Below are 24,207 nucleotides of genomic sequence, written 5' to 3' on the forward strand. Positions count from 1 at the left end.
CCCGTGAGCCATGGCCGCTGAGCCTGCGCGTCCGGAGCCTGTGCTCTGCAACGGGAGAGACCACAACAGTGAGAGGCCCGTGTACCGCAAAACAAACAAACAAAAAAAAACAAAACAAAAATATTTCTTAAAACATCAGACTTTTAAGAAGGGATATGATACTGCTTTTTTTTTTTCCTGGGGGTGGGAGTCATCACTGGTTTGTGGTACTTCTGAATCACATATCTAAAAAAACAAGGTATCTCATTTTAAAAATTGCTCTGCATATTTTCTTCATGAAACTTCAGAAGAGCCTAGATAGTCTAGAAATGTGACCTACGAATAGAATTTACAAGTTACATGCTTTTGAAGATGTTTATTATAATGTTAACCTTTAAAACTGAGAAGGGGACTTCAACTAACAGGGGAAACGGTTTAGTATATTATGTTAACTTCAACTCTAGAATATTTCATAGCCATTTAAGGCACTAATTATAAAAATTATATAGAGATAAATATATTCCATCTGTGTTGTTATGGCAGAACAGTACAAAATTGTGTGTGTGCTTACAGATGAAAATTAGAAGGGAATTTAAAAAATGATTGGATGATGGTGGTAGGATGATGAGCAATTTTTTCTTTAATAACGGTTTCCCTCAATGGCATTGCTATTCTTACAGTCTTAATGGGACTAAATAGTATTCCTATTCTTTGCTAGATTCCAAACAGATTGAAAAAAAAAAAAAGAAGTGGCAGGTGTAGGTCAAAGTAATCACCTGTATTCCTGATGAAGCTGATATTGAAGTATGTAGCCGAGGTATGAGCCACCTCAAGTCTGCTCACTAAACCCCAGATATACCTCCCCAGTCACTTGAACACCCCTGATGAAATCAGCCCTCTCCACACCCCACCCTACTCCTGTTCCCAATTGGAGTTGATCCCGAGAACATGGAGAGTGGAACTGAGTTGAACCCACCCGGTTTATTCTTCCCAAATAAATCATTCCACCTGAAGTAATGGCCAGGGAGAGGCTAGGAGTTACATGGTTTGAACTTCCACCAGAAAGAAGGAGGATCATGGGGATTTGGAGATAAGCTTTGTAATAGTTGTGTTAATTTTCAAATAAAAATGTCATGTGTATGTTTTGGCATTTATTGATTAGCTAAATTGTAGTTATTGAAATTTAATTACTTTTATTTTTGTGTTACAGTCTTCAGTCTATCACAATTATTATTTTCTGCTTTTAGGCGTTTAAATGCAGAATTAGAGGCAAAAACGGCTGATCTGGTTCGACAAGCTGAGGAAGTAATAGTAAGTGAATGTACAATTAATAGTAATTCCATGTAAGTGCTAGTTTTTTAACTTTTTAATTTGATATGTAACATACAAAAAAGTGCCCAAAGCATAAATTTTCAGCTCAGTGAATTATCATAAATTGAACATCAATATATGCATAAGTATGTGTATACATGCATGTATATGTTTTTGATAAGCACACTTTTTAAAAAAAATTTATTTTATTTATTTTTGGCTGCATTGGGTCTTTGTTGCGGTGCGTGGGTTTCTCATTGCAGTGGCTTTTTGTTGCGGAGCACGGGCTCTGGAGCATAGGCTCAGTAGTTGTAGCGCATGGGCTTAGTTGCTCTGCGGCATGTGCGATCTTCCTGGACCAGGGCTCGAACCTGTGTCCCCTGCATTGGCAGGCAGATTCTTAACCACTGCGCCACCAGGGAAGCCCAAAACACGTTTTCTAAAAGCCACTGAAAAAGTGTTTTCCATTTAGATATTCCAATCATCTAATTAATAGGAACATTAATATTTAATAGTATTTCCCACTATTTTAAGATTAATGTTTGCAAGTAGCTATATAGAATTAGTACTGGTAATTCAGTAAGGATAGAAATAAAATGGTCTCTGGACAGAAGCTGAATAAAGGTTAACAACTACCATTAATGCTCAGATGGTAATCTGTTTCTTAAACTCTGCAGTTGCATGTAACTCAGATTCTTAGGGCTAGATCATAATCAGATTTATAGTTAGGAAAAATGTAGTGAGGTTACATCACTAGACAATGTAAGCATATTTGCCCCATTCTGGCTACCAAATTGGTTATTCCTACTTTAAGCATCCCTCCCTAAGTATCAGCATTCCTAATATTAGTTGATAGGATATAGTAATATTCCTTAGAGGAATAAAGTAGCTCTTTTATTCTAATTCATTTATAATTCTCTTTCATTTAAATCCCACCCCTACCCCACTTTGGAGTTGATGGAGGCAGGGAAGAATTGGCAATATTTGAATGTCTTAGACAGATCCATCATTATTTGTTATTTTAGGAATGAGATTATTTAGATAATGGTTACAGATTTACTAGTTGCATTTGTAATTAAGTATTTTACTAAAAAATTAAGTATTTTACTAAAAAATAAACATTTTATTACATCTTTTAGTTTTTGTCAGTGTCTGAAGAGCAGGAAAATAATTTTTCTGAAAATAATGTTCAGAAACTCAACATTATAGTATAGTGAGGGATTCATTATGTATTCTGATCAGAGTCCTCTAATGGATATAACTTTTGCCACCTTGAATTTCTGATTTTTCACTTTTTTTTTTGATTTTTCACTTTCATATTAATACATCTTCAAAAGCTTTCACTTTAGTGCTTCATTTTTAGCACTTTCATTTCTATGTGGTCGTCTTAACGTTGAAGTTTTTATGATTTGAGACAAATTTTTCTATCCATTAAATGAGTTTATGTTTCCACTTCTTGTGAACCTTATTTCCTTTGCATGTTACAGAAGATGGAAGCTCTAATGTAGTTGGGAAGCAGGAGTCAGCTAAGATCATATAAAGGCATTGGCATTCTTACAATTTTGCCTTAGAATTGACTCTTTTAACCAAGAATGAATGAAAGGGTGAAACTACATTGTTACAGATCTTATTTTGATACCATAGCTTTTAGAATTCTGTGCTTTGATTTTATAGAAATTGTGGACAACTCTGAAATAATTAATGATCAGAAAGGCACTTGAATATATCCTAGTTTTGTGCGTTATTTTCCTATATGACTTTGTTTTATTTAACTAGAGAGATCAGCAAGAAGTACGATCTCAGTCTATTTCAACACAAATTAAATCATATGAAGAGGAAGATGATTACAGTTTAAGGTAAGACTTAAATTCCCAAACACCTTAAAAAATTTTTCTTTTTACTGGGTAAATGCTTTAAGATTGTTTTCTGTTGTTTTTTTTTAAATTAAGGTATATTTGACATACAATATTATATTGGTTTTAGGTGTACAACACAATGATTCAGTATTTGTATATATTGTGAAATGATCACCACAGTAAGTATAGTTAATATCTATTACCATACATAGTTACAGAATCATTTTTCCCTGTGATGAAAACTTTTAAGATCTACTTTTTTAGCAGCTTTCACATATGCCATTAGTATTATTAAGTATAGTCTCCATGCTGTACATTACATCCCCATGACTTACTTACTTTATAATTGGAAATTTGTACCCTTTGTCTCCTTTCACCTATTTCTCCTGCTCCCAACCAACCAGCCTCTGGCAACCATCAATCTGTTCTCTGTATCTACAGACTTGTTTTTATTTGTCTGTTTTTAGATTCCATGTACAAGTGAGATCACTTATTTGTCTTTATCTTTCTCTGACTTATTTCACTTAGCATAATGCCCTCAAGGTCCATCCATGTTGTCAAAATGGCAAGAATTCATTCTTTTTTTATGGCTCAGTAATAGTTACATATATATATAAATATCACTTTATATAATACTTTAACATATATATATATATAAAAGCACATGTTCTTTTCTCATTCATCCATTGATGGACATTTAGGTTGTTTCCATATCTGGCCTATTGTAAATAATGTTGCAATGAACATGGAGGTGCATATATATAAAAAAATTAGTGTTTTCATTTTCTTCAGCTAAATACCCAGAAGTGGGATTGCTGGATCATATGACAGTTCTGTTTTTAATATCTTTTTTCTTTTTTTTTAATAGATCTTTATTGTCATATAATTGCTTCACAATACCATGTTAGTTTCTGTTGCACAACAAAGAGAATCAGCCATATGCATACACATGTCCCCATATCCCCTGCCTGTTGAGCCTCCCTCCTATCCTCCCTATCGCACCCCTCTAGGTCATCACATAGCACCGAGCCCATCTCCCTGTGCTATGCTGCTGCTTCCCATCAGCCAACTGTTTTACATTCGGTAGTGTATATATGTCGATGCAGCTCTCACTTCACCCCAGCTTCACCCTCCTACCCCATGTCATCAAGTGCGTTCTCTATGTCTGCCTCTTTATTTCTGCCCTGCACTAGGTTCATCAGTACCATTTTTTTTTTCAATGATTCAGTATTTGTATATATTGTGAAATGATCACCACAGTAAGTATAGTTAATATCTATTACCATACATAGTTACAGAATCATTTTTCCCTGTGATGAAAACTTTTAAGATCTACTTTTTTAGCAGCTTTCACATATGCCATTAGTATTATTAAGTATAGTCTCCATGCTGTACATTACATCCCCATGACTTACTTACTTTATAATTGGAAATTTGTACCCTTTGTCTCCTTTCACCTATTTCTCCTGCTCCCAACCAACCAGCCTCTGGCAACCATCAATCTGTTCTCTGTATCTACAGACTTGTTTTTATTTGTCTGTTTTTAGATTCCATGTACAAGTGAGATCACTTATTTGTCTTTATCTTTCTCTGACTTATTTCACTTAGCATAATGCCCTCAAGGTCCATCCATGTTGTCAAAATGGCAAGAATTCATTCTTTTTTTATGGCTCAGTAATAGTTACATATATATATAAATATCACTTTATATAATACTTTAACATATATATATATATATAAAAGCACATGTTCTTTTCTCATTCATCCATTGATGGACATTTAGGTTGTTTCCATATCTGGCCTATTGTAAATAATGTTGCAATGAACATGGAGGTGCATATATATAAAAAAATTAGTGTTTTCATTTTCTTCAGCTAAATACCCAGAAGTGGGATTGCTGGATCATATGACAGTTCTGTTTTTAATATCTTTTTTCTTTTTTTTTAATAGATCTTTATTGTCATATAATTGCTTCACAATACCATGTTAGTTTCTGTTGCACAACAAAGAGAATCAGCCATATGCATACACATGTCCCCATATCCCCTGCCTGTTGAGCCTCCCTCCTATCCTCCCTATCGCACCCCTCTAGGTCATCACATAGCACCGAGCCCATCTCCCTGTGCTATGCTGCTGCTTCCCATCAGCCAACTGTTTTACATTCGGTAGTGTATATATGTCGATGCAGCTCTCACTTCACCCCAGCTTCACCCTCCTACCCCATGTCATCAAGTGCGTTCTCTATGTCTGCCTCTTTATTTCTGCCCTGCACTAGGTTCATCAGTACCATTTTTTTTTTTAGATTCCATGTATATGCGTTAGCATACGGTATTTGTTTTTCTCTTTCTGACTTACTTCACTCTGTATGACAGACTCTAGGTCCATACGCCTCACTACAAATAACTCGATTTCATTTCTTTTTATGGCTGAGTAATATTCCATTGTGTATATGTGCCACATCTTTATCCATCCCTCTTTCGATGGACACTTAGGTTGTTTCCATGTCCTGGCTATTGTAAATAGTGCTGCAGTGAACATCGTGGTGCATGTCTCTTTTTGAATTATGGTTTTCTCAGGGTATATACCCAACAGTGGGATTACTGGGTCATATGGTAGTTCCATTTTTAGTTTTTTAGGGAACCTCCATACTATTTTCCATAGTAGTTGTATCAATTTACATTCCCACCAACAGTGTAGGAGGGTTCCATTTTCACCACACCCTTTCCAGCATTTATTGTTTCTAGTTTGTTTGATAATGGCCATTCTGACCAGCGTGAGGCGATACCTCATTATAGTTTTCATTTGCATTTTTCTAATAATTAGTGATGTTGAGCATATTTCATGTGCCTCTTAGCCATCTGTATGTCTTCCTTGATGAAATGTCTATTTAGGTCTTCTGCCCATTTTTTAACTGGATTGTTTGTTTTTTTAATATTGAGCTCCATGAGCTGTTTGTATATTTTGGAGATTAATCCTTTGTCTGTTGTTTCATTTGCAAATATTTTCTCCCATTCTGAGGATTGTCTTTTTGTTTATGGTTTCCTTTGCTGTGCAAAAGCTTTTAAGTTTAATTAAGTCCCATTTGTTGATTTTTATTTACTGTTACTCTAGGAGGTGGGTCAAAAGAGATCTTGCTGTGGTTTATGTCAAAGAGTGTTTTTCCTATGTTTTACTCTAAAAGTTTTATAGTGTCTGGTCTTATATTTAAGTCTTTAATCCGTTTGGAGTTTTTTATGTATGACGTTAGGTAGTGTTCTAATTTCATTCTTTTACATGTAGCTGTCCAGTTTTCCCAGCACCACTTATTGAAGAGGCTGTCTTTTCTCCATTGTATGTTCATGCCTCCTTTGTCGTAAATTAGGTGCCCATATGTGTGTGGGTTTATCTCTGGGCATTCTATCCTGTACCATTGATTTGTATTTCTCTTTCTCTGCCAGTACCATACTGTCTTGATTACTGTAGCTTTGTGGTATAGTTTGAAGTTGGGGAGCCTGCTTCCTCCAACTCCGTTTTTCTTTCTCAAGATTGCTCTGGCTATTCGGAGTCTTTTGTGTTTCCATACGAATTGTAAGATTTTTTGTTCTAATTCTGTGTAGAATGCCATTGGTAGTTTGATAGGGATTGCATTGAATCTGTAGATTGCTTTGGGTAGTATAGTCATTTTCACAATATTGATTCTTCCAATCCAAAAACATGGTATATTTCTCCATCTGTTTATGTCATCTTTGATTTCTTTCATCAGTATTTTATACTTTTCTGAGTACAAGTCTTTCACCTCTTTAGGCAGGCTTATTCCTAGGTATTTTATTCTTTTTGTTGCAATGGTAAATGGGAGTGTTTCCTTAATTTCTCTTTCTGATTTTTTTTTTTGGTGTATAGGAATGCCAGAGATGTCTATGTATTAATTTTGTATCCTGCAACCTTACCAAATTCATTGATTAGTTCTAGAAGTTTTCTGGTGACATCTTTAAGATTTTCTATGTATAGTATCTTGTCATCAAAAAATAGTGACTATTTTACTTCTTCTTTTCCAATTTGTATTCCTTTTATTTCTTTTTCTTCTCTGACTGCCGTGGCTAGGACTTCCAAAACTATGTTGAATAATAGTGGCGAGAGTGGGCATCCTTGTCTTGTTCCTGATCTTAGAGGAAATGCTTTCCGTTTTTCACCATTGAGAATGATGTTTACTGTGGGTTTGTCGGGTTAAATCCCACTTGATCATGGTGTACGATCCTTTTAATGTGTTGTTGGATTCTGTTTGCTAGTATTTTGTTGAGGATTTTTGCATCTATATTCATCAGTGATATTGGCTTGTAATTTTCTTTTTTTGTAACATCTTTTTCTGGTTTTGGTATCCCAGTGATGGTGGCCTTGTAGAATGAGTTTGAGAGTGTTCCTTCCTCTGCAATTTTTTGGGAGAGTTCGAGAAGGATGGGTGTTAGCCCTTCTCTAAATGTTTGAGAGAATTCACCTGTGAAGCCATCTGGTTCTTTGTGGTTGTCCATTTTATTGGCATATAGTTGTTTGTAGTAGTCTTTTCTTCTTCCTCTAGTTGTTTTAAGTGTAGGCTTTGATTGTTTCTTTGAGATTTTTCTTGTTTCTTGAGGTGAGATTCAATTGCTCTCAACGTCCTTCTTAGAACTGCTTTTGCTGTGTCCCATAGGTTTTGGGTCGTCATGTTTTCGTTGTCATTTGTTTCTATGTATTTTTTATTTCTTCTTTGATTTCTTCAGTAATCTCTTGGTTATTTAGCAGCGCCCTGTTTAGCCTCCATGTATTTGTGGTTTTTACAGTTTTTTCCCGTAACTGATTTCCAGTCTCGTAGCATTGTGGTCAGAAAAGATGCTTGATACAATTTCAGTTTTCTTAAATTTTCCAAGGCTTGATTTGTGCCCCAAGATGTGATATATCCTGGAGAATGTTCCATGTGCACTTGAGAAGAAAGTGTATTCTGCCACTTTTTGGTGGAATGTTCTGTAAATATCAACTAGATCTATCTGGTCTGTTGTGTCATTTAAAGCTTGTGTTTCCTTATTTATTTTCTGTTTGGTTGATCTGCCCATTGGTATAAGTGGGTGTAAAATCCCCCACTGTTATTATGTTACTGTCGATTTCTCCTTTCATGGTTGTTAGCATTTGCCTTATGTATTGAGGTGCTCCTAAGTTGGGTGCATAAACATTTACAATTATTGTATCTTCTTCTTGGAATGATCCCTTGATCATTATGTAGTGTCCTTCTTTGTCTCTTGTAATAATCTTTATTTTAAAGTCCATTTTGTCTGATATGAGAATCGCTATTCCAGCTTTCTTTTGATTTCCATTTGCATGGAATATCTTTTTTAACCCCTTCACTTTCGGTCTGTATGTGTCCCTAGGTCTGAAGTAGGTCTCTTGTAGACAACATATATATGGGTCTTATTTTTGCATCCATTCAGCCAGTCTGTGTCTTTTGGTTGGGGCATTTAATCCATTTACATTGAAGGTTATTATCAATATGTATGTTCCTGTTACCATTTTCTTAATTGTTTTGGGTTTGTTTTTGTGGGTCTTTCTTCTCTTGTGTTCTCGCTTAGAGAAGTTTCTTTAGCGTTTGTTGTAAAGCTGGTTTGGTGGTTCTGAATTCTCTTAGCTTTTGCTTGTTTCCGAGATTCTGGATCATCTTTACTATCATTACTCTGAATTCTTTTCAGGTAGATTGCCTATTTCCTCTTCATTTATTTGGTCTTGTAGTTTTTTACCATGCTCCTTCATCTGTGACGTGATATTTTTTGTTGTCCCTTTTTTTTTTTTTTTTTTTATGAGTGGTATTGTGTTCCTGTCTTACTGGTTGTTTGGTATTTTTTGTTGAATTTAATATTTGTTAGTTTGATTAATATGTGTCTTGATGTGTTTTTCCTAGGGTTTATCCTATATGGGACTCTCTGTCCTCCCAGACTTGGGTGACTATTTCCTTTCCCATGTTTAGGAATTTTTCAACTATAATCTCTTCAAATATTTTCTCAGACCCTTTCTTTGTCTCTTCTTCTTCTGGGACCCCTATAATTCGAATGTTCGTGCATTTAATGTTGTCCCAGACGTCTCTGAGACTGTCCTCAGTTCTTTTCATTTTTTTTCTTTATTCTGCTCTGCAGTAGTTGGTCTTGATGCTGAGATGATGAATTCCAAGAGACCTCACTCGGATCAGTGTTCCCTGGGGTCTGAGGTTCTCTGTTAGTGTGCAGTGGTTTGGACTCAGAGCTCCCACTGCAGGAGCTTCGGCCTGACCCCATGAACCAAGATCCCGCAAGCCACCTGGGGCAGAAAATTTTAAAAAGTACAATAAAGAAGTAAAAAATAAAATCAGACTAGGAAACTAACAGATATGTTAGGAAGAATATTATCATGTTGTTCATCTCTCTTTGTTTGTTCTTTAGTTTTTCTGGATCTTTGTTAAACATTTCTTGTATTTTCTCAGGCTGTGCCTCCATTCTATTTTCGAGATTCTGGATCATTTTTACTGTCATTACTCTGAATTCTTTTTCATGTAGATTGCCTATTTCCTCTTCATTTATTTGGTCTTGTAGGTTTTTACCTTGCTCCTTCATCTGTGTGATATTTTTTGTTGTCCCTTTTTTTTTTTTTTTTTTTATGAGTGGTATTGTGTTCCTGTCTTACTGGTTGTTTGGCCTGAGGCTTCCAACACTGGAGTTTATAGGCTGTTGGGTAGAGCTGGGTCTTGATGCTGAGATGATGAATTCCAAGAGACCTCACTCGGATCAGTGTTCCCTGGGGTCTGAGGTTCTCTGTTAGTGTGCAGTGGTTTGGACTCAGAGCTCCCACTGCAGGAGCTTCGGCCTGACCCCATGAACCAAGATCCCGCAAGCCACCTGGGGCAGAAAATTTTAAAAAGTACAATAAAGAAGTAAAAAATAAAATCAGACTAGGAAACTAACAGATATGTTAGGAAGAATATAAAAAAAAATATATAGATGAATCAACAACCAGAAGGTATATCAGTACCACAATAGTAAAAAGAGGAGGGAAAAGAAAAAGAAAAAAAAGGTTGGGGGGAAGGCCTTGGCTGTGGAGAGCAGGGCCTAAGCAAGGGTGAGGTTTAGGCAGTGGGCGGGGCCAATGCTCAGGACCCACAGGGCTGGAAAAGGCCCTGGGGGCTGGGGACGGGGGGCTTAGGCTCAAGGAACAGAGGGGGCCCAGGCATGACCCCCACCCCTGGTCTCAGAGGGCAGGGGACCTCATCTGGGAGCCCAGCAGGCTTCCTGGGCTCGATTGAGCAGCCCAAACACCCTCCTCTCCTCTCTTGCTCCTCCGCTCTGGGGTCTGGGAGGGCCCCTCATGCCTGCCTCTCCTGATCTCCCCGGCCTCCCTCCTATGCACCCAGGACCAATGCGGCCGGGCAGGGAAGGGGGAGCCTTGGAGAGCAGGGAACCAGCCTGGGATCTCAGCAGGCTTCCCATGCCCATGCTGGCGGGGCAGTCGCCCTCTGCTCCTCCTGGAGGGACCCTCCCACCTGCCTCTCCTTTTCTCCCCTTGGCCTCCTTCCTATGCCCCTAAGGACCCACGTGACTGGAGGGGGGCTTTGGAGGGCAGAGGATTGGCCTGGGAGCTCAGCAGGCGTCCTGGGCCCAAGTGGGTGGGGCAGACACCATCGGCTCCTCTCCTGCTCCTCCTGCAGGGTGCCTCCCATAGGGCCCTTCCCACCTGCCTCTCCTGATCTCCCTGGCCTTCCTCCTATGCCCACAAGACCCATGCAGCCTGGAGGGGGCTTGGAGGGCAGGGGATTGGCCTGGGAGCTCAGCAGCCTCCTTGGCCTGAGTGGGCCAGGTGATCACCCTCCACTCCTCTCCCACTCTTCCTCTTCCCGGAGAGTCCCTCCCATATGCCTCTTGTGATCTCCCTGGCCTCAGGGGCACTGATCTTGTCTGGTCTCCACTTCTCCTCCCACCTCGGTCCCCCTACGTCCTACTGGTTCACTCTGGGGTTCCTCCCATCTCCTCAGGGGTCAGAGTCCCCCACCAGCAGCCGGCAGGCGCCCTAGTTGTGGGGAGATGCTAACTTTCCGTCTTTCCACACTGCCATCTTGACTCCTCCCCTCTCTGTTTTTAATTTTTGAGGAACCTCCATACTGTTTTCCATAGAGGGTGTACCAAATTATGTTCCCGCCAACAGTGTGCAAGGGTTCCCTTTTCTCCACAGCCTTGCCAGCATTTGTTATCTCTTATCTTTTGATAGTAGCCATTCTTACAGGTGTGAGGTGATAGCTCATTGTGGTTTTGATTTACATTTCCCTGATGATTAGTGATGTTGAGCTTCTTCTCATGCATCTGTTGGCAATCTATTTGTCCTCGGGAAAATGTCTGTTCCACTTTTGCCCTTTTTTAAATCCAATTGTTGGTTTTTTTTTTTATTGACTTTTATGAGATTTTAAAAATATATTTTTGATAGTAACCCTTTATCAGATACATGATTTGCAAATATTTTGTCCCATTCAGTAAATTGCCTTTAGTCTTGTTGATGCTTTTCTTTGCTGTGCAGCAGCTTTTTAGTTTGATGTAGTCCCATGTGTTTATTTTTGCTTTTGTTGCCTTTGGTTTTGGTGTCAAATCCAAAAAAATAATCACTAAGACTGATGTCGAGGAGCTAGCCACCTATATTTTTCTTTTAGGAGCTTTATGGTTTCAGGTTTTACATTCAAATGTTTAATCCATTTGAGTTTACTTTTGTGTATGATGTAAGATAACAGTCCATTTTCTTTTTTATACATGTGGCTGTCCATTTTTCCCGGCACCATTTATTGAAGAAACTATCCTTTCCCCTTTGTATATTCTTGGCTCCTTTGTCATAAATTAATTGAGCTTGATATGAGTGAGTTTATTTCTGGGCTCTGTATTCTGCTCCATTGAGCTATGTGTCTCTTTTCATGCCAATACCATACTGTTTTGATTATTATAGCTTTGTATAATAGCTTGAAATCAGGAGAATGCCATTTTTCTTGGATAGTGTATGTGGATCTGTTATTATATAATATCTTTTATGTGTAAGTATTAGAAATCTATAATTTGAAGAATAAGGTAAGTTATAAAATACTAATAATTGGGGGCTTATACCAGTCAAACACAATGTAAACCTTTTACCTATTTTATCTCATTTAATTCTCAAAGTATTATTTTGAAATAAATATTACTGTCCTCATTTTAAAAAATGAGGAAACTGAAGCTTAGAGAAGTTCAGTAGATTGCCTAAGGACTTACAGATGGTATGTAATTTCACTGAGATCCAAACTACAATTAATTAACAGTTATTTTTAATATGTCTCAGTTTAGTATCATTTATTATTAATATATGGTGTTTACTTTTTATCTGTAGACGTCCATTATTGTCTGAAGGGACAGTTCATTTATGTTCAGAAACTAAGGTATGAAATCAAACTTTTTGTGAATGTGATTATATTCTGTAGAATATAGGTTGTTTTTAGATTTTTCTCTTTTTTTTGTATTTATTATTCTCACTTTTATTGTGTTTATTGTGGGTAGGGTAGGGGGTGTTTTCTTCAAAGTGCTTTTCCTGAGTCACAAGAACTCCAGGGCCCCTGCCTGTGAGTGGGCAGCTGGCACATGTCACTCCTGCAACATTTCTAGAAAGAAGGATGAGGTGGGCAGGCAGGCCCTCCCCCAAAGAGCTCCCCAGGCCGGCTCTGCCGGCCTCAGCCCCTCCGAAAAAGAAACCCAGATCCCAGAAGTACCCCACCCCTTGGGCTCACGAAGCTGGGTGTGCATCCCCGCTACCCCACAAGCGGCTTCCTCTCCCTCCTTCCTACCCCCTTTCCTTGGGCTTCTCCATGCTCCCCTTGTGGGCACTTCAGCCCCAACCTGCCTGCTTCCTGCGCTGCCCTGGAAGATGCTTTCATATTTGCTGGGCTTGCCTGTTGTCTACAAGACCCAGGATGCTCACCCGGTACACTACAGCTGATTCTGGCTGGGCACCCTTCTCCCACCACTGGTCGCCTCTACCCTGTGACAGTGCACTGGCCTATGGGGTAGAGGCAACCAGTCCCACCAGCCTCCCACTAGCTTGAAGGGAGCAGGTCCTAGGGCCCGCAGCACTCCTTCCAGTAACAGCTAGAAATAGAATGTTAGCCTTGCTATTCAGAAGGGATATCTTTATGAAATGTTGCTCGTAAAATGAGTTGAGTCCTTTTTTGTCTCATAATTTCACTGAACAATTTGGAGATACATTGGAAAAATTCTAAGTGAAATTAAGTTTTCTCTCCAAAGCCCAAATTTACTAGATAGAAGATCTGAAAAAGAAAAGTATTCATATACAAAGAAGGTGATTGGGAAGGTTTATTCATTCATTTAAATATTTAGAGTGTGTAGAGATCACTATTCCAGGTGCTGGGCACACTGGGATGTACAAATTCCCTACCCATGGGAATCTAGACCTAAGGAATAGTATACGTGGAGGCCTATCTGAAGAATAATCGGTGAGGAGAATTAAATTCTGTGAATCAGAACATCCAGTTTAACATTCCGCTAACCTGTTGAATATCCTTGAATCTTTGGGACTCATTTTCTTGTCTTTAAATCTCTTGGTCCTAGTAATAACTAGGTCTTTTCCAGGTATGCAATTTTGGATTCCTTAAAATATAATTTGATTAATTCTCTGAAAATATGAATTCTTCTGTGTAGCAATCTAGCAATTCTGTATATTACACAGTTGCCTTCCTTGGCAAGTGATTAGAGTCTAATTAATTAATCGTTTAAATTCTTTTCATGTAGCCAAAGACCAAAAACGTTGATCCAAGAAACAAAGTTCAAAACAAATTACACTCTGCAAGTAAAGGAAGGAAATTAAATTCAAGGTATAGTACAGTTTTTAAAGTATTAATTTTTTTTTAAATTTTATAATTTATACTATCATTGTTCTTAGTAAGATCTGTTTCTCCAGATCTTTTTATACCCAAAATATACAAAATTGTACTCTGTATTTCTTCTCCACATTTAATAATTTAAAACATCTTCTAATCAGAAACGTCTTGCAACAGTTAATGAACATTTTGTATTGTTCTCTTAAGCAAAATTGCCACATTTCAAATTTTTTAAATGTTATTTTTAGCTAGATATTTTCTTAGATCAGAAACTAGAACCTAGATGTCTTTCTCTGCCTAGTTCTCTCACACAGACTTACACTTTTTGAACACCATGCATTATTGTATATATTGAATACAGAATGATTTTGGCATGCTCTCAATAAAACTATAGTATAGTTATAATTTACATTCTATTGTTTTTGATGAGAAATAATTCAAGACTGTTTTTAGTACTTTAAGCATAAAAAGGGGACCCAAGAGGTTCTTTAGGATAGTAGACCTTCTAGAAAAGAAGGGTCACACCTGCAGTGGATGGTACCAACCAGCTTCTAATTCACAGTAAATTGTTAAATTTATGTCTATTGCTTACCCAAACTGATAATTGAATTATAATTCTAGAAGAATCTTTGTTAATCCTTGTGTCTTTTAATTGGCTAAGTAAAGTTTTTGTTTTTTGAACAAAAGAGACAAAAAGGGTGAAAGGATAAGGAAGAAAAGAACTAAAATTGATAGAAGAAAAGAGAACATATGTTACATACATAAGTAGTGTACATACATAAGTAGTGTACATACATACATAACTGAAAGGGTCATCTTATTTTCAGACTTCAAGTTTACTTTTTAAATAAAAGTTTCTTTTTCCAAAAGAATTCTAAAGCATTTGCTTACGTGTTAAAAGTAAGTTAGGGTTAAAAGTAAGGCTTTCAGAAGCAAACTTGATGGATTAGGCCTGGCCCATTCCTCAACACCTTTAGAAGTGACTTTCATTTCATACTTCTCTCTTCATTAAAGAAAAAAAAAAATCAACTTTTGGTAAACTTTGATCCTGCTTAAAATATGTTTTTTTAGGTGGAAAAACGAGTTTGAGCTAAGAACTGTTCACTCTGTAATTCTTTCTTAAGAAGTATTCTTCAGTGTTTGCAGAATTATGACTAGAGTGATATCAAATTGTACAGTTCTACTCCAGCAGCATGTAAAACTAAAAGCCACAGGCTGGATTTCACTTAGGAGGCCAAGTTCAGTACTCTTAGTTTTGATGTTCACTTGTTTGGGAGTGTTGACCTAGAACAAATAATTCTCCAGCAAAAAAATGGGTTTATTCGGGATCAGCAGAATATTGCACTTCAGGGTCTGCAGCGATGGCGAACCACGTGCAAGTCCGCACACAGCAAGGCAAGGAGAACTCTTTTATAGAGGGGAAAAAGGAAGTTGGGAGGGCTAGAGCAAACAAAGGCTTTTTATTACCTGACTTGTTGCCATGAGTGAAGAGGAGCCTTCCTTCACACCGCGGGGCTCTGCTGTTGTCTCAGGGTGTGAGAGCTCCCCCTTCTGGTCTGCTGACTGTTTAATTGAGGCTTCTGTTTATTAATTTTTTACACTGGCCATGTCTAAGTGGCCTCATAAAGCCTCCTCTAGCTCAGTGGTTGTGTGATTCATAAAGATTGAAAGTCTACTAAGTCTCTTGTGATATAATCCTTGAAAGTATCAATTGTAGATTTCATCATAAATTTAAAATTTATAATAATTTTGATCTGCTTTTTTATTTGGATAAAAGTCATATCTGGGAGTCATATCTCCTTTTTATATTAGATGTATATAATATATAGTGTGCCTATATGTGTTTTTTTTAGAGTAAAATTGAAATACTCTGATGTACAAACTGTCAGCGATGTTGCCATTCCAGAGGATTTCTCAGACTTTTCTCTTGCAAAGACAATTAGCAAAATTGAAGGGCAACTGGAAGAAGAAGGCTTACCTGATTATATAGATGATGGTATTTTTTGTGGTGTTAGTGAAGACATTGGAACAGGTAGGTTGTTTTTTGTTTATTTTTATCCTTATATCACAATTAAGAAAATGTAGTGATGTCTTGCATTTGTTTAATGAAATAAAATTGGTTTTGAGTCAATAATTGTTGAAAATGGATGATGGGTGAGTAGGGTTTCATTGAACTCATCTCACTACTGTTGTATATGTTTGATGTTTTCCATTATAAAAAGTAAAATTACAAAGAACTATCTGGGGAGTTCCCTTGTGGTCCAGTGGTTAAGACTTGGTGCTTTTACTGACGTGGCCTTGGGTTCAATCCCAGGTCAGGGAACTAAGATCCCACAAGCCGTGTGGTTTGGCTAAAAAAAAAAGAGAGAGAAGAAGAAAAAAAAACTATCTGGTATTGGTTTCATTGACCACTTTTCAAATAAGTTAAATGCCCCATAGCTTAGCATTAAAACATTGAAATAAATTTTTAAAAACCATATTTCTTTGAATTCCTTCCATTTAATGTTACTGAATTCTCTTTATTGTGGGTTAATTCAACACATGTTAAAGGATAAATGAATTATTGATGTAGCATCAGGTAAAATAATGAATTTTCTAATGAATATTATTTTCTTTCATGTAAATTCATTCTCTGCATATCACTAGAAAAATAATACTTAGTCTAGATCATCAAAAACATGTTAGTTACCAGTAGTGCCTCTAAAATTGTTGAATTTATGAGGCGCCACCTATGCTATTATAAATTTAAAAAAAGACAGTCGAGTGTATATGACCATAGTTAATGCTGAACTATAATTGTAGGTTCAGGCAAACTGCTTTATCCTCTCTGTAATAGCAATTTCTTCGCTTGAAAATGTAGCAGCAATTTGTATTAAACGATCATGAAGTTTACCCTTAAAATTCTCTGATTCTGTGAAAATCACAATGATTTACATGTATAATGATTATTGTGCTACATGCTAGTTAGTCATAAATGCAGATTAATTCATTTATGCATTTATTACATTTACTGACCTATCCAAGCTTTCTGGGGCTAATTGTTAGGAACGAAGGTAAGTGGTTAACTTCATGCCTCTGTTAAGATACCTTCAGGGATGCAATGGTCAGATGTTGGCTGTTCCTCAGTTTACAGTCACCCATAGCCTTAACAAAGGTCCTCCTCCCAGTATGGGAACCAGCACAGACTACCTTAAATTACTGCTTTTTTTCTTATTGCTGAATGACCTCTCTGCCACTTTGCATCCCTGTCTTCCCTTTTCAGAATCTTTGGCCAAGGTGTCTCCCCTTTTAGGGGAGTTTTCACTTATTCCACATGATTGCCTAGAATGGCTGGGTTATGTGTGGGAGGAAACAATAAAAAAGTAGTTTAGGTGCACAGACTGCTTTATAAGACTAAAGTTGGAGTGGGATGGGTGGGGTGGTTAATGCTGTGGACCAACAGAGACAGAGCACTCAAATCCTTGATCATACTACCGAGGTTAGAGTTGGGGAGAAAAAGAGATGCAAAAAGTCATGCTCTCCCATTGCTTCTTCCTTCTTTCCCCCTAGAGACCAACTACTGCAAACTTCACACTTTTAAGTTTGTCATTTCCCTTCTGTCCTCTGCTAACCTGGAGTTACATGAGAAACTAGAAGGAGAGTTGAGGCTGGAAAAAGCTAGGTGGGGTTAGAGCCAACCATTGTTCATTGGCTCCATGTAACACTGGGGACATCTCATAAGAAGAGCTTTGAAACAGGAAGTATGTGTGGAGATTTATTGTGCTCTGTGGAATTTGTCCTAATGACTTTCAGAGGCTATTCAGAGTGTTTACTCAAGATAAGTTCCATGAGGGCAAACCTTGTCTTATGATATCTGTATTATGCCTGGAACATAGTAGAGATTTGATGTATATCTTTTTTAAAAAAAAATTTATTTATTTTTGGCTGCGTTCAGTCTTTGCCTCTGGGCGTGGGCTTTCTCTAGTTGCGGCGAGTGGGGGCTACTCTTCGTTGCGGTGTGAGAGCTTCTCATTGCGGTGGCTTCTCTCGTTGTGGAGCATGGACTCTAGGCACGTGGCCTTCAGTAGTTGTGGCACGTGGGCTCAGTAGTTGTGGTGCACAGGCTCAGTAGTTGTGGCACATGGGCTTAGGTGCTCCGTGGCATGTGGGATCTTCCCGGACCAGGGCTTGAACCCGTGTCCCCTGCATCGGCAGACGGATTCTTAACCACTGTGCCACCAGGGAAGTCCTGATGTATATCTCTTTAATGAATGATTGAATGAATTATGAGTGAGTTCTAAGTTCAGTTTTTACTTTATTTACTTTTATAGGCCTAAAACCCTCAGAGATTTACTGATATTATTGAATAAAGAACTTTTGATAGCAATGAAATACCAAAGGTAGATCTTCGTGAGGGGTTTGTGGGAGAAAGCTTCGGCAGTAAGGTATTAGTGCGTTTGCTTCTCAGACACGTCACTACATTTTAACATCTGTGAAATTGGGATGTGTATTACAGTCCGTGGCATTTTATAATTACAATGGCTGGGATTGAAGTTGAGTTTTGCTAGAGAGGATTTGTGTTTGCTTCTGCCAAACACCTGGGGGCATTACCGATCTGAGACCACTTTAAGTTCTGTTTGAGGTGTTTCGAGGCGCATGGGTAAGTATGAATTCAGTCTGCAAACTTATGTGAGTACTTGGCTTGTGGTTCCGATTCTCAGGAAAAGTTTTCGGTTTTTTCCTCTTTCTTTACTTGGTTCCAGTGTAACAGTTCCTTTCTGTTGGATGGATTTTTCATTTACCTCTACATTAGGGGTATGTAGTGTCTTGAGTGTTCCCAAACAGGGATCTCCTGTTAGACTCCCCATCTTGAGCCTTATTTTCCCTCATAAAATAATAGTCTGTCTTACAATTGATGGCATCTTAGATTCAGTGAAAGACAATAAATATTATTATTAAATTGACACAGAAGCACAGATCAGATTTCTGAAGGCCAAACTCCATGTTATGCAGGAGGAATTGGATAATGTTGTATGTGAATGCAATAAAAAGGTAAGTTTTTAAAACCTTTCAGAATAAATGCTGTAATATTTAAAGTCATTTTAGGAGCAGTTTTCAATTTTATTTTAAAAACGGCTTCATTGAAGTATAATTCACAGTTAACTTTTAAATTCAGAAATTTAAATACCGAACTTTATTCTGAGATGTTGAATCTTCACAGAGCTGAAGAATTTTAAATACTTGCTAGCAATTAGAATGCTCTGTATTAGACTTATAAGTGTAAGCTATTAAGCGTAAATAAAACATCTAACTTCCATTTTGAGAATGAAAATAGAATGTAATTCGTTTTTCTTAGTGAAATGGGTATAAATATCTCACCAAAGATCATACGAAGCTCCTTTATGTTTTCTGCTTTATGTTTTGATAGCAAATCATGTGTTTTTCCATATAATCTATAATTTCATAACTATAGGAGGATGAAATTCAGGATTTAAAGTCTCAACTGAAAAATTCTGAAGGAGATTGTATGAGACAGCAGCGGACAATTAATTTGCAACAGTCTCAAACAGAAAAGTATAAAACTCTTTTTGAAGAAGCAAGCAAAAAATGTGATGGATTACAGCAACAGTTGTCTTCAGTGGAAAGGGTAATAATTTTGCTTTTTTTTCCTAATCTAATGCCAAAGATGCACAAAAACATATAAGTTACATGTTTGCATAGATACCACTTTTCATTGTTTAGTTATTTTGTTAGTGTATACTAAAAACTCTTCCCCCATTATTAGGAGAGTATTTTTTAACAGTTTTATTGAGATATAATTTACAAACATCTCACCCTTTATACAATTTGGTAGCTTTTAGTGTATTCACAGAGTTGTGCAACCATCACCACTATCAAGTTTAGAATATTTTCATCACCCAAGAAGTCACCCCATACCCTTTAGCCTCAGTACCTCTACCCTCTTCCCCTAATCTCCTCCAGCCCTAGGCAACTTCTCATTTATTTTCTGTCTTGATAGAGTTGCCTATTCTGGACACTTCTGGATATGTAGAATCATACAGTATGTGATACTTAGTAACCAACATTTTTCACTTTAAGTATTGTCTTTAGGGTTCATCAACATTGTAGTGTGTATCAGCACTCCATTGCTTTTTTTTTTTTTTTTTTTTTTTTTTTTGCGGTACACGGGCCTCTCACTGCCGTGGCCTCTCCCGCTGCGGAGCACAGGCTCCAGATGCACAGGCCCAGCCGCTCCGCGGCATGCGGGATCCTCCCGGACCGGGGCACGAACCCGTGTTCCCTGCATCGGCAGGCAGACTCTCAACCACTGCGCCACCAGGGAAGCCCCTCCATTGCTTTTTGTAGAGTAATATTCTTTTTTATAGAGTATATGGATGTAATACATTTTATTTATCTGTTTATCAGTTGCTGGATATTTGGGTTGTTTCTACTTTTGGGCTGTTTTGGATAATGGTGCTGTGAACATTCATGTACAAGTTTTTGTGTAGATATATGTTTTTGTTTTTCTTGGGTATATACCTAGGAGTAGAATTGGTAAATTATAACCTTATATTTAACCTTTTGAGGAACTGCGGGCTGTTTTCCAAACCAGCTATACCATCTTTACATTTCTACCAGCAGTATATAAGGGTTCCAATTTCTCCACATTCTACCAACACACGTTAGATTGGTGGTACCAATCCCCTGTGGATACTGAGGGATGACTGTATACAGTTCTATTATGAATTTTGACAAATGCATAGTCACATAGCCATCACCATAATTGAGATACAGAACACTTCCATCATACCAAAAAATTTCTCTCTGCATTTAGTCAAGTCCTCTCCCTACTCCCAACCTCAGGCAACCACTGATCTGTTTTTGATTCTTACATTTTGGCCTTTTCCAGAATGTCATATAAATAGATTACATAGTAGCTTCTTGAGTCCGATCACTTAGCATAATGCATTTGTGATTCATCCATGTTGTAGTCTGTTCCTTTTTATTGTTGACTGTAACATTGAATGGATATTCCACATTTTGTTGACCTTCTCATCTGGAAAGAAAAATTAATTATAGTATCTAATAGTCTAAGCCTGTGCTGTCAAAAATGGTAGCCACTCATATGTGGCTAGTCCAACTTGTGACGTGCTGTAAGTGTAAATCAACATCAAATTTTGAAGATTAAATACAAAAAACGATACAAAATCTCATTAATATTTTAATGGTTACATGTTGAAATGATAATATTTTGGATATACTGGGATAAGTGAAATATAGTAATAAAATTTATTTTATGTATTTCTTCTTAAAGTGACTGATAGGAAATTTAAAATTACGTACATAGTTTGTACTATGTTTCTATTGCTCTAAGAAATAAAGGCAAGTGGTCTAAGAAAAAACAAGCTGTTATATCTGGGAAACAACTGTTTTAATTTGTCACTTTACCATTTGTCATCATCCATCCAAGCTGTGGTCATGTCACTGCTCTAGTCCACATAACTTGCCTGCATCTTTGATTCTTTTCTTGTTCTTGGCTCTCATACCCAATCCTGTTTTTTCTTTCTTCTAAATGTTTTCATTCATCTCTTCTTTTCAATTCCCATTGCCACTTCTTGGTTCAGGCTATTATTATCTTACTTCTGAATCCTTCTCAGTAGTTATTTTATGTCCTTTCTCTTTTTCTTATCCACGGTATTCTGTACCCTGTGAAAAGATTAATATTCTCAAAGGACCACATTGATTATAACTCTACTTTTATTTGGGCAGAAAAGGAACTAACATTATTTGAGTGTTACCTGCCAGGTAAAACACATTTTACAAAAGGGAAACTGAATCTGAGAGGATAAGCAAATTGCCTAAGGTCAAACAGGAATGGCAGAGCAGGATTCAAACTCTGTTTATCTGACTCTGTAAATCACGTAGACTCTTTCTCCAACTCCCCAGAATTAAAAAGACTTAAACACACAGCTGTTCTAAAACTCGTTATTTAGAATTAATATTTGAAACTTTTAGTTCACAGTGAATGTACTAATGCATTATGATACATTGGCTAGCTGAAGATTTTTATGAAAATTTGCACTGGCTCTGAGCTTCTCAGCTTGAATTCCTATCTACCTACCAGCCAAAGAGGCATAACATAACTCTCCTGGATTATGTGAAACTCAAGATTGAATCTTTCTTGCTAATTCATTTTTTATATCTCTAGAAACAAATCTAGTGTACAGTTCACAGAAATGCAAAACAGAGCTTAAGTAGCTGCCTCTGTAAACCTCCAAAAACGAACTATTAAAACATTGCTATGTATATTAACTTATTTTAGCTGCTGATTCTAACAGATGGAGTCATTTTTAAAATATAAAAACAGAAAGCATTTTACTCCAGCTTTGAATTTTATTTTTCTATTACTGATCTCTGTTTACAAATCAACTTTACTGAGGAATAACTTAAATACAACACAGTATACTTGTCTTAATTGTACAGTTCATTGAGTTTTAACAAATTAGTACATCCTTGTAACCAGCACCATGATCAAGATAAAATTTCTATCACTCCCCCAAATTTCCTTTGTGTCTCTACCCCCTAAATCCCCAGTCTCTAATCATAGCCCCAGGCAGCCACTGATTTGCATTCTTCTACTACAGATTTGTTTTCCTTGTTATAAAATTTCATATAGATGGAATCCTAAGTATGTACTTCTTTGCATCTGTCTTCTTCAGAATAATGTTGTTGACATTCATCAGTATTGTTGCTTGTTTTGTGATTCATTCCCTTGTATTGCTGAGTGGTATTAATTTATGGATTTACACATTTCATCTGTTCACCAGTTGATGGGAATTTGAGTTGTTTCCAGCTTTGGACTATAAAAAATAAAGCCACTATGAATTTTCATATACAAATTTTTGTGTAAATACATGTTTTTGTGTAGACATATTCAGTATCATTCATGATGTTGATTAAATACCTAGTAGTAGAACTTGTGAGTATTATGGAGAGTATATGTTTAACTTTTTAAGAAACAGTCAAACTGTGTTCTAAAGTGATTGTACCATTTTTCATTCCCAATAGCAATGTATGAGAGTTCCAGTTACTCTATATCCTCACTTAACACTTGATATTGTCAGTCTTTTTAGTATTAGCCACTCTAGAGGGGTAGAAGTAGTATCTCAGTATAGGCTTATTTGTATTTCCATGATAACTATTGATCTCAAGTATGTTTTCATACACTTACTGGCTGTTCGTATATCTTCTTTTGTTATGTGTATGTTCAAATTTTTTGCCCAATTTAAAAACATTGGGTTGTAGTAAGAGTTCTTTATGCTTCCTTATATAGTTTCTTTGCTAGAAAGAATTTGTATTGTGAATAGTTTCTCCCAATCTGAATTGGCTTTTAAATTTTCTTAACAGTGTCTTTCAAAACCCCACAGTGTGTGGTTTTGTGCTTTTTTCATCCTATTTGAGAAGTCTTTGCCCACGAATTTTATTAGTGTATATAAGTCTATTTGGATTTTCCATTACTTTTTGAGTCAGTTTTGGTAATTTATGTTTTTCAAGAAATTTTTCCAGCTCATCTAAGTAGTCAAATTTATTGGCATAAATTTGACCGTAATATTCATTTATTATATTTTTATTTATATTTTTAATATCTGTGATAAAGACCCCATTTCAGTCTTGATGTTAATAATTCATCTCTTCTCTGTTTTATTCTTAATAAGTCTAGTTACATGCTTATCAATTTCATTGAACTTTTCTATGATTCAGCATTTGACTTCGTTAGTTTTTCTGTACTGTTTGTCAGTTTTTTATCAATTTCATTGAACTTTTCAATGATTCAGCATTTGACTTGGTTAGTTTTTCTGTACTATTTGTCAGTTTTCTGTTTATTGATTTCTAACCTCATCTTTAACATTTCCTTCATACTTATTATTTGGGCTTAATTTGCTCTTATTTTTCAGGATTCTTAAAGCAGAAGTTTAGATAATTGATTTTCTACTTCTTTTCTCACATAAGCATTTAAAGCTATAAATTTTCTTCTAAGTGCTGCTTTATCTGCATCCCACAAAATTTGAGACTGTCTTTTTATTTTCATTAAGTTCAAAGTATTTTTTAATTTCCTTCCTGGTATTTCTTTTTTTAAATTTAACATCTTTATTGGAGTATAATTGCTTTACAATGTTGTGTTAGTTTCTGCCGTATAACAAAGTGAATCAGCTATAT

General features: G+C 36.7%; 2 protein-coding genes across 2 annotated transcripts in view; one reads left to right on the forward strand and one right to left on the reverse strand.

Annotated features, from left to right (window-relative positions):
* Positions 1-24,207, forward strand: part of TEX9 (testis expressed 9) — a 74,726-nt gene that overhangs the window by 8,591 nt on the left and 41,928 nt on the right. The window contains exons 3-9 of the mRNA XM_007110727.4: positions 1,227-1,290; positions 3,067-3,146; positions 12,510-12,558; positions 13,922-14,004; positions 15,864-16,042; positions 18,959-19,041; positions 19,463-19,636. Of these exons, the coding sequence (XP_007110789.2) occupies positions 1,227-1,290; positions 3,067-3,146; positions 12,510-12,558; positions 13,922-14,004; positions 15,864-16,042; positions 18,959-19,041; positions 19,463-19,636 (712 nt within the window). The remainder of the gene's footprint in view (positions 1-1,226; positions 1,291-3,066; positions 3,147-12,509; positions 12,559-13,921; positions 14,005-15,863; positions 16,043-18,958; positions 19,042-19,462; positions 19,637-24,207) is intronic.
* MNS1 (meiosis specific nuclear structural 1) overlaps positions 21,276-24,207 on the reverse strand; it is a 132,006-nt gene continuing 129,074 nt past the window's right edge. The window contains exon 11 of the mRNA XM_028496315.2: positions 21,276-21,696. The gene's annotated coding sequence lies outside the window, so the exon portion shown is untranslated. The remainder of the gene's footprint in view (positions 21,697-24,207) is intronic.

The sequence above is a fragment of the Physeter macrocephalus genome, chromosome 11 (assembly GCF_002837175.3).
Source record: "Physeter macrocephalus isolate SW-GA chromosome 11, ASM283717v5, whole genome shotgun sequence".
Classification (NCBI taxonomy): Eukaryota; Metazoa; Chordata; class Mammalia; order Artiodactyla; family Physeteridae; genus Physeter; species Physeter macrocephalus.